This window comes from Micropterus salmoides, unplaced genomic scaffold (assembly GCF_014851395.1).
Source record: "Micropterus salmoides isolate LMB-PRFRI ecotype aquatic unplaced genomic scaffold, ASM1485139v1 Ms_hic_scaffold_21, whole genome shotgun sequence".
NCBI classification, from domain to species: Eukaryota; Metazoa; Chordata; class Actinopteri; order Centrarchiformes; family Centrarchidae; genus Micropterus; species Micropterus salmoides.
Genome location: NW_024041262.1, coordinates 2,627,248 through 2,638,604, shown reverse-complemented (window position 1 = coordinate 2,638,604; position 11,357 = coordinate 2,627,248). Strand labels below are relative to the sequence as shown.

Sequence of the window (11,357 nt, the reverse complement as noted above, 5' to 3'; positions counted from 1 at the left end):
TGCAGAAAAGGCGAGAGAAGGCACGCACACAGCACCCAGGTATTGCGCGTATTGCGTATTGAAAACGGCGAAAACTGAAAAAGTAAGTCTCCGGTTGTGATTGTATCCTGGCTCATTTTTTGTTACATGTATCCAGCTAATTAGTCTGTAATTTTGGTGATTTGAGTGATGTGAGCTGATTTCATGGGGAGATTAGCTTTGGTTTGAGAGGTTGGACATGAAGATACGTTGTGATTAGAGATAACCAGAAGCTTATAACTCCAGCCATGTACAGTGATTACAGAGCGATTTATGTTGTGATATAAGCTTTTTTAGATGCTTGGTATTTGATGGGTATTTGTTGTTCAGATATGAATTTTCCATTTGCATTTTGCCCAAAAAATCGCATGCTGCCCCTGGTACCGGGGGTGTTGGTGTTCAACAGTTGTTTTATCATCTGAGCAGGAAACCTCAACAGAGCAACACAGCTTAAGGATTTTATTTGTGGTTTCTAATGCAAAAGATTTTCTCTCACTCTGATTCAAAACTGTGGATGTAAATATAAAAACTTCTACTAACTACTGTAAAACACCAAGAGTGCCTGGAATCTATCAATCATTTAACCACTTAACAGTCATTGTTGGATACACAGAGGGAGAGCACAGTTTGTTCTTATTTAGTCTAACCACTCACCCTGGACATAACTTTCCCATGTTTATGCTATGTTAATTTTTAGTCACAGTCTATTCGTAGTAAACCATCATGATGTGCACTATACAATACCGTATCCCTTTTTTAACTTTGAAGGTCTAGTATGCAGTACATTCATATAGAAGATAACAAAATGTAGCCAGAAAAGGTCATCGTGCATACTTCATCACAGCATTTCTGAATGTCTTGTTTAGGGACAACCCAACACAGACAGAACTAATAAGAACTAATAATTTTTAAATTGGCAAGTCCGCACACATTTATACAAGTACATTAATACTTGTATTTTAACAAATAGAACAGGGCACTGTCAACTTTAGCTGTGCCCATGTAAGCCCCCTACAGTGTAGTATACTATAAGTTGAGGTGATATGTCAAAAATGTGCCTTCCATTGGCAAATCACAATGTGGTTTGGCGTGTATTGTCCATAGTCCAAAGCACTGCTGAATATAGAACGGCCCACCCAATATGCATTGCATCAATATGTTCACTGATCATGTATTTTGACATTATTAAACTATTCTATAGTATTTCCACAGATGTACAGACAAAGAAGTAGTATAAGAGTCAGTGTCACACAGTGTTATATTTTACAGTTGACAATATTGCTGTTAGCAGCTTCATACAAACATTACAATACTGAAAGACAATCATTCAGTACTGATTGCCTGACTCAACCAAATTTATCAACAGTAATCTTTCCTCATGGTGGTTTCTAAATTGAAAAGCACCTCTCTATTCTATTACTGATTTTGTTTATTTTATTTTAGTAAGTGTCCCAACCACAGCCCCTGAACAGAATATTAACCACACAGGAGAGTCACAACAGGGGACTGCAAGACAGATTTTGAAATCTCTAAACTATGGTGGAGATATTGAATAAGAGTGTATTTAGAGTATTTTTGTTGACAATTAGTTGCAAGTTTATTAGGTTGAGAGAGCTAAAACTAATGCCCATTGGGAAAATATTAGGAACACAGATCAAATCGAATATAGAATAACGCAATACAATTCAACAGATTCATAAACTACAGCCTCCAAAATGACCATAAACATGAATGGACACCTCTCTAAAACGAACACATTAGCTAGGTATACCAAATAAACTGGCAACTGAGTGTATGTCATAACTGACCTCCAGGTTATTGTTTATAGCAAAGCAATATATAAAGACAGTAAACTGGCGATCAAACCTTTAATAAGCATTTGTGTATTACTGGGAACTCTTTGAGGTGTGTATGCTGCATTCAAATTCTGAATATATATCAGGAAATGTACCTTTAAACACAGATCCATCCAATAATTTGCCACCAAAATTTAGATTGGGTCTTTTTTCTTGAAAGCCACAGCCTTCCTCTGATGAAAATGAGGCTGGTTCTTCCTCTGATTCCACTGGCACATCAAAATATCCCTGAAAGTTGTCCGGAAGGTCTTGTTACACAGGGCATAGCACATGGGGTTGACTGTGCTGTTTACGTAACACAGCCAGTAGCCCAGTGCCCAAAGAGTTTCTGGAATACAGTCCTGACAGAAAGTGTTGACCAATACCATGATGTTGTATGGTAACCATGTTGTAATGAAGGCAAACAGGATGGCGCTGAGTGTCCGCGCTGCTTTCTTCTCATTTGCCTTTTTTTCATTCTTGCGCTTGTTGATCTCTGTCTTGGCCTTAGAGGCGAAGCGTTTGGCCATCGCGGCATCTTTCATGTTGATGGCTGCAGGTGATTGGTCAGTGGGTGACGAGGTAACAGGGTTTGATTGTGACCCTTTTTGAATTCTGTTGGATGATGATAGTTGCTTATCCTTGTTTTTCTTTACCTTTGAAGATTTCTTACCATCTAGATAGATAGATAGATAGATAGATAGATAGATAAGACATCATGTATATTTGAATAATTTTTATACAGTATCATGCAAACAACCACAGGGTTATGTCCAACCTGTTGGAGGCCTTGAAGGGTCCACATCATCAGCTTCCTCCTCTGATCCTGACTGGTCCCCAGATGCACCACCTTCATTGTTGTTAAAGCTGTCAATGCTGCTCTGCTCAGTCTCACCAACCGTTGTCGTTGTGGTGTTGACGGATCTCTTTGATTCATGGCGACCTCGCAGCAGTGATGAAAACTGGAAGCACAACGCGCCACACCTCCATCTTCTTCCCATTCCTACTGGTATGCTGGCATTGTCCTCATTGTTCTTCTCTGAAGCCAGCTGATTTAGTTCATAGCTGCTGCAGCTTTGAGAGCTAATTTGACGCAGCATGGTTGACGAATCCTGGCTGTTAGTCGCACCTTTTCCAACAGCTCCTCCTCCACCACCCCCATGGTTTTGAGCCTTGCTTGGGCTGTTGCCTGACCCAGATCCCTTGAGACCTTGTATATCTTTAGCACGCTTCTCTGTCTCTTGATAGATCTTCCAAAATAGGAATGCCATAATAGTTACTGGCAAGTAAAACGCAGCAATAGCAGTGCAGAATGTAATGATGGGCTCGGACAGGAACTGGATGTAGCACTCAGTAGGTTGGACTGTCCGCTCACCCACAATGTACTGCCAGAACAGGATAGCTGGGGCCCAGAGAATGAAAGAGATGGACCAGGCTAATCCAATCATTGTCATGGCCCGCTTAGTTGTACGCTTGGCCCGGTAAGTCAAAGGTCTGGTCACAGAGAAATACCTAAGAACATAATATAGGTTGTTCATGAGGGTATACCAACAATATATGTTAGTGGCTGACAGCTTCATTGTAGTTAAAAAATATAATAAATCAAGTTCTCCTACCTGTCAAAGCTGATGACAAGCAGGTTCATGACAGAGGCATTACTGGCCACATAGTCTATTGCAAGCCACAAGTCACAGACCACAGGTCCCAGAGCCCACTGGTCCATGATGATGTACGTAGTATACAGATTCATTGACAGTGTGCCAATGGTCAGGTCAGCAAATGCTAGGCTAAGCAGGTAGTAGTTGTTCACTGTCTTCAGTGCCTTATTGATCTTGAATGACACCAACACTAGGATGTTGCCAACAACAGTGACAAGAGAAAGTGTTCCAGTGAGGAAGACAATTATGATGACCTGAAAATGAAGAGGTAAGAAGACAAGGACCCAAAGAGGGTGGTTAAACAGAGTGGACAGACTTAACTTTCAAAAAATCAACACTGAGCTGAGGAACATTTGGAAGCTAGAAGGCTGTGAATTATCCTTAAAGGTGTGTTCACACTGAAAGCAAATCCAGCGTTTTGGGCGGCTTGATTACATATGAAGTCAATGCAAAGAAGCGAATTCCGGGAAAATTCAAAGAGGCGTTTGTCGCGACATTCACTGGTTCGAGCGAGTTCAAATCTTTCAAATGGGGCAAGAAATTCGCTTGTCGCAATATTGTAAAATCCTATCAGCGGTGAGATTGTCCAAACGTCACAGGCTGCTTCGGAGCTCTGTTTGGAGAGGACCTCTTGAGTGGTGTAATGACGATCCGCTGGCCGACAGAGAGCTACTAAAGAACAGGGAAGTGTATGGCGAACAGCGCTGCAGCTTTTGGACACATAAATACCCGTAGTCAGTCTAGATTCTGCTTTGACAACTACGCCGTTTACCGGCGGGAGGAGCTCAGAGTTAACTGCTTATACTTCGTTTTGTATAAAAACTAGACAAAACTGGATATTGCTTGGAGAAAATAAAGTGTAGAAGTTGAACTACCTGGTGAATTCAGAAAAGATGTGTCTGTAAATTTATTCCAGCTATCATTGTGCTTTACTGTGAACAGGTTAGCATAGCCCAGCTCAATCCGAACTCCATTCAGAAAACAAAGCATGAATTCATACGTCTAACAAATCGACATCATGTTGTAGTTATTTCGGCATCAGTTTGATCCCTTTATTGAAATTAAATCACAGCAAAAGGTTTACTTTGGGTTCATGTAGATGTAGTTTTTGCGGGTTGTGTTCATTCGCTTAAAGCGTTGTGTGTGAACACTCAAAATGTCCAGCTGTCAAACTCGCGCAAGTGGAGCGAAGCGAATATTAACTTTGTTTTCAATGTGAACACACCTTAACAGGACCATGCTTCTTGAAACTAAAAACACTATTGAGCAGCAAATGCCACTGAACTGGGATACTATCTCAGAACCTTAGTGCGGGTTCACACCTAATGGTCCTGTTCCTGAATTAAACCATGGCGATGATGACCAGTCCGGTTTGTGTTTACAAAGGCAAAAACTCAAATGGTCCAGAAATTGTAAAGAACAGCCTTGTGGTAGAAATGGTGTTGGATTATTGCTAATGGGTGGTGATGGTGCAATGGATAAGATGCCTGCCTTTGGTGTGAGAGACCTGGGTTCAATCCCCTCGTTGCTCCAGAGGTGTGCGACCTCTGACATATAGCAATTGTAAGTTGCTTTGGATAGAAGTGTCAGATAAATGTAAAAAAACAAGCTCCAAATACTTAAATTATTTAAAGAGCACAGCAGAAAGTTTGTCTGATGGTTAGAATTCCTTGTTACTGAAGCCATGGAACTACCCTGCCTGCTCTGTTCTGGAGTACTTTCAAGCTGCAGTGGACACGTCTCATGTCTGCACATTTAGGTGGTAAAGCTGTAGTAGTTAGCCATATAAGGTATGAATTAAAGAGGTCATATTATGCTCAGTTTCAGGTTCAAAAACTTATTTAGGGGTTGTACCAGAACAGGTTTACATTTTCAAAAAACATATAACATATTTTTTGTCATACTGCACCTTGCTGCAGCTCCTCTTTTCACCCTGTGTTAGCTATGGAGTGATACATCTTACCTCTACTAGATCTTTGTTGGGAGTTGCACATGCGCAGTTCCTAGTTAAGGACTACCAGCCAATCAGATGCAGAGTTGGGCGGGTCGTGAAAAGCCGGTAACACGTAAACACGACTTCAGTTCAACTGTATATGTTCCCCTTACCAGCTTATCAACATGGACTGGAGCAAGAGTTTCAGAGTGGTGAGTTATTAATCTGTAACACATTTAACTTTCATCCATAAAGTTTTAACTAAGGCTGGACTACAAACGAGCCGTTTTCAGGCAGTACAGAGCAGAGTTTTCTGTGGGAGATGGGAACTCCCTTTGGGCTGGACTTTGGGCTTTTTCACTTTGCAAACCTATTACATGCACAAAAAAGATATATAACTCAATAAAGGAGAGGGAAAAAGACAAAAAGCCTAATATGACCTCTTTAACTAACATTTATACATTTCTGAAACAACACTTATTCAGTATTACAGTGTCACTAAATCAGCACTATAACTGATGCTAACGAAAAACGAACGAAAAAAAGTAGATCTGTTTTGGTAAAAACAGCTGATTGTTACCTGCCAGATAGTATGTCCTCCTAATGGGTCAAAGTCCTCTGCCTCTGGCGGCATTAATGTCCTGTTAACTGGTGAATCAGTGAAGTTTCCTCCTTGACTGACATTATGCTGCTTCCAACCACCAACACTATCAGATAATATAGCCAACCCCTGGTAAGAGCCCCCTGAAGATGTGGAGAAACAAGTCATGTAAAACAAAATTATGTCTCACATACTTTGTAGAAGCCTACATGAAAATGAATCAGATATTTGGAGAGTCAACAATAACTGTATAAAAGTCTACAAACACTTTATTAGTGTATTATCCCAGAAACCTTTGGCTTAAATTATTATTATTTACCTCTTGTATGTCATGTTTTCCTTTCGATTTATCTATTCTTACTACAACTGTTTTTCTTGTCATCCTGTGTTCCTGGCTGTTTTAATATACTTGTATTTAACATTTTTCTGATATTGAGGAGCTTGTGTAAGCTTATTTGGCTCCATTGCTCAAGACAATTTAAATTGTGCACTTTACAATATCAGCATTGCTTAGTTAATTAGTTCATTGTTAGATACGAAGTGCAGTAGACAGTACCTAATATGGCAGGCTCAACTATGACGGTTGTATCATGCTGGTCTCTCATGCCAGGAGAACTGTTGCTAAGGAAGTTGATAGAATCAGAGCTGGAGTTCAAGTTCATGATGACTAATGGACATCTATAAGAAAAAAGGAGAAAATAGATGAAGGATTAAGGTGTAACAGTTCAACTGAATTCTTTAACACTTCGTCACAAGCTTGAATGGTAAAAGACAGCAGAAACAAGCATGTTGAACAGTGCAAAAGAAAAGAGTACTTGAAAAGAGCAAAATGCATCAAGTCCAAATCCCTGATTCCATGACACTTTCAAACATTAACTTGACAAACCCTTAGGTAAGGAAAAAAGAGTGCTAATTTAAAAAAAAAAGATAAACCAAAAAAAACGTAGTCCACTGACAGTGACAGATTGAGGTCATGGGCCCCTAGACTACACTTTCTGTGAGGGGCCCCTACTTTATTACTAAAGCTACGTTCACACTGCAGGCCTTAATGCTCAATTCCGTACATTAATGTTTAAATGTAGGCCACATCAGACTCCCAGTTTGAATTGTCCACGGCCTAAAAGTGAAGAATAACACAATGTCACACGCATCAACTGTGGTACAGAAGTAAAGAAGGAGCCACTGATGTTAGCCCCAGTTAGATTTTCACGGGAGACATTTTTCATTGTCCTCTCACAAGTCACATTTCACCCGGATTATGACAAGTGTTCACAACTTTCTGTTCTTTTCATTACGGTTACTGGTGCTGAACAGCGCAACTGCCCCACAACACTCTCTCTCTCTCTCCACTGTGTCCGCACAGACAAGTAGCATGCACGTAATTTAGAAGAGAAACCGCGATCCAGTGGATTTCAGGTGGAAGAAAGGGAATTTGTGAGCAGATGATAGCGAGGTACAGAAGAAGGACAGCCACATGTTTAATAATGGCATTTGTTGAGCTTTTTCGTTCACCACGGCTCCGTCTACAGCAGAACTGTGTGGTTGAGGTTGGCATTTTTGTTTTTCATTGGGTACTTTTACTACATTTTCCAGATTATACTTAGAGAGGTTTACTTAAGTAACAGTTCCAATGCAGAACAGACTGAAACAAATAATCTTAGTGCTTTATCCAAGACTGCCCGTCTGTCTATCAAGATAAACAAACACTTAATTATATTATATAGTTGCTATGTTAGGTTAGGTTACTACACCAACTGCCTTACTCTGCTGTGTTATCGGTTAAGCCTCCCCATTAAGGAAGATGGCCTTGTGTGGATAACCTGTGTGTGTGGTGTAGACTTGTAGGTTTGTTGTGGGAAGCAAGTCTCTCCCGGAGTGTGAGAGAACAACCAGCACGCTGCCGCAGTCACAGAAAAGTGGTTGCTATCAGGGGTAATGGAGATACTTCAGTCAGCTATAACGTGACTATTTAAGCAGAATAGTTAACAAAAGTGTTGTGTTTGCTGTCACACTAGAGAAATTAGTGTAATGTGCAACTTACCACAATGAACTACGCGCGGAAACACTGAGCTAGCTAGATAACCATAGTGACAGTGACAGCGAGGGTCAAAACAGACTTACGATACAATTTTTGGTGGTCACACGTTACATGTCCACCATGCAAAACAAAACATGGTCAGTCAACTTGTGTATTGTGGTGATGAGAGTTTGTAGTGAATTAGGTCTATTCCAGCAACCCTCCAATGGCGGCAGACCTCAGTTACTTTATTGGCAAGTGGCTAGTGCTAATTTTGGACCCTGTAGGACAGCTAATGTTAGCAGTGACTGACTAGCCAGTAGCCACACTGCTTACTGCAACTGTGTTTTACAGAAGCCTGAAAGAGGAGAAGATTTAAAATATACTTAGACAGATTTAAAAATCAATGGAAGTTGTGAATCAATTCAGAATCTTTACCACCCCTAGTTAATACATTATTTTCATGTTAAGTGATGACAGTTTGTTTGTTTGTGAGTGTCACAGCTTCATTTACATTAAGCCAATAATATATTAGCATTATAGGAGAGCATTGCTGCCTAATATACAATGTATGGCTACAAGTAGCAATTCACTTCATTATAATCCGTCAATAATCTAGACAGACAAAATGTGTTTATTCTGCATTATCTGGCCTCAGAAGTGCATTGTCCTGTAGTGTATACAATATACTGTAGCTAGGATAACCTCTTATTGCCCATTGGACAGCAGGACTACAGATAGATGCCTTTAGTAAAGTTATACTGTGCAAATGCATTGTTAGTGGGCACATACGGACTGACCATAGAGTACTATGCATGAATCAGTACACCATCCTTTCAGAATTGTAAGAATGACATAACCAACAGCAACACAAAGTATTCATACAGAACATATTTTGCTCCTATAACCAAAAATAATGCTCCAAAAGCGGCATGTATAACCAGTGAGCTGATAGAGTTGCAACATGTAACATTGCATGATGTGAAGCATATCCTAGTGATAAAAGCTATCAGCAAACAACAAGAACAGTAGCAGTAAGTTGGCAAAGGTTCTCATCTTTGTTGCTGCACTAGTGCTTCCCATTGGTTGGTTCTGGTGCCTGAATGGTGGGGTGTGGTAATGGAGGACATCAAACCAATCTTCAGCATTTCTTCATTCCTTGTCAAATTATCATTGTTAACTCAAATGAAGTCTCTCCTTATTGAAATGTGTTTTTTGTGTACTTGTATGTGCCTGAGCTTTTAGGACATTTCATATTTAGAGCATGAATTTTACTGTATCAGGATCGAACTTCAATCTTTACCTCAGAAGTTTTCCATCTGTTGTTTTTCTGTTTTCTCTTCTACAGGTGCATCTCAAATAAAAAATCTCTTTTTTTTTTTTTTTTGAGATGCACCTGAACACCATAGAAAATTATATTGGCTTTTCAGCATACCTGTCTGGTGTGGGAGAAAACATATTTTCTGTAGGATGTACGTAACAGTTCATATTTTTAAAATAATTTTATTTGGATTTGAAACCCGATGGCAAAGTTCGATGAATGCAAATTTTTTGATATCAACCTGTAATTTCTTTCACTGTCACCAATTGCCAAATCATTATCAGCACCCAGGAGATGGTCCTTGTTGTGTTGTATCCTTGATATGTCCAGCTATCCACACTGGAATCGCTTCAGTTACCTGAACATGCTTAACATTTTGATTCCCCACATCATTCTGACTCCATACTATGAACCAAGACAGCATAGTGTGCACCTTAATAGATCTAGAAAAAGTGTTTCAGGTTTCAATACTCCGCTTCCATTGTATTGCTGATTCTGGCATAGATTAGCATAGCCTGTAAAGAATAGAAGACATTACTAATACAGGCTGTACTAATTAAAGCCAGAACCATCATATCTCCCCAAAAATGTCTTCAGTCCGTGGCTTTAGTTCTGATGTGTGATGTTGGAGAAGAGAAAGGTTTGAAAGGTTTGATAGCTTTGAGACTTTAAGCTGAAGGGCTGGATTCCTACACAAAATAAATAAAACACATTAAACGTTATTGAAGCCCAAAGTGTTCAATATTAAATTTAAAAAATGCATTATGAAATAAATAATCATATTATAATAATATAATCAACATTATTAAAACATAACTCATTACAACAATGTTATTTCATAATTAATTTTCACAATAATTGTTTATTTGATTCAGTATTTATTTCATAGACATGTGTATTTTTTCTTCAAAATTTAGTTTTTATTTCATAATGGCATTTCCCATCAACACATTTTATTTCAATGCCAATTGTGGTGTTGTTACCCCCTGCCTCTCTTTAGTTAGTCAACAACGCTTACCAAAATTACCCAGGTAGTTCCTATGAACTAGAGCAACAACAATGCCAAATGTACTCTGATCAACCAACTACACAGGCACAGAAACTGAACCTTCTTAACAAGGCTGCTTTTGCCACTTACCAAGCTTGCTTATTATCTATGCCAGGTTGTGAACGTTAATTCTCAGCTTCCAAGTGAAGAGTCAGTGTTAGCAGTGTCAGCTAGCACCTGTTGGCTTGACCACAGATAAAGATATCTTTTTTCTTTCTTTTTGTCTGTTTCCCTGAGGAACATCTTAGAATCAAAACACAGTAGAGGTTACTCTGAATTAATCAGCCAATTTTAGCTGATGCCTTTAAAAGTGGCATATGCTGAGTATTAAAGTTCACAACCTAACCAGCTAGCTAGATTACATGTGCAACCTTGTTACAGCAGCAGCTAGATAGTTTATTCAAAATGAATTTGACATTGTGGTTGCTTCAGCTAACAGGAGCTTACTGGCTAAATCCAGGGGTCAATTTTGATATTTTTATTATATTTAAATTTATTATATACATGGAACTATTTATGATAGTGGCGGGGATTCCCCTGAGGGTAAGTGCAGAGGGTAAATCAACAAGGGCATGTTGAATAACTAATATAACACAGCCGTACTATGTTCCTGCAGTGGAGGAGACTGCAGTTTCAGGACCCTATCTCTAGAGCCCTAGTTTTTTGTAACAGTGCCACCTAGTGAATTTGAACTGCAAAAGAAATGTGGTACTGAAACTGCAGCCTGCATGAACATGCTACTCATGAAAAGGGACACTATGAAATAATAACATACTTTTAAAAATGAGCATAAAACTCTGTTAACATTAAATAATAATGAGTTGACCTTTAATAATGGACACTTTGGGGTTCCATAAAACAATACATAGAAAATAAACAAATATCTTAAAAATACATATAATATGAGGAATAGGAAGAAAATGCAC

At 39.2% G+C, this 11,357-nt stretch overlaps 1 protein-coding gene across 1 annotated transcript; it reads right to left on the bottom strand.

Moving 5' to 3' along the window:
• Positions 1 to 508: 508 nt before the first annotated feature.
• LOC119915441 (muscarinic acetylcholine receptor M1) lies at positions 509 to 6,330 on the bottom strand. Its single transcript, XM_038734975.1, has 4 exons — positions 6,025 to 6,330; positions 3,470 to 3,765; positions 2,632 to 3,365; positions 509 to 2,529 (listed from the first exon to the last, which is right to left on the bottom strand). The coding sequence occupies exons 1-4, from the start codon at positions 6,211 to 6,213 to the stop codon at positions 2,009 to 2,011; spliced, it is 1,740 nt and encodes a 579-aa protein (XP_038590903.1). The 5' UTR covers positions 6,214 to 6,330; the 3' UTR covers positions 509 to 2,008.
• Between the last annotated feature and the right edge of the window lie 5,027 nt (positions 6,331 to 11,357).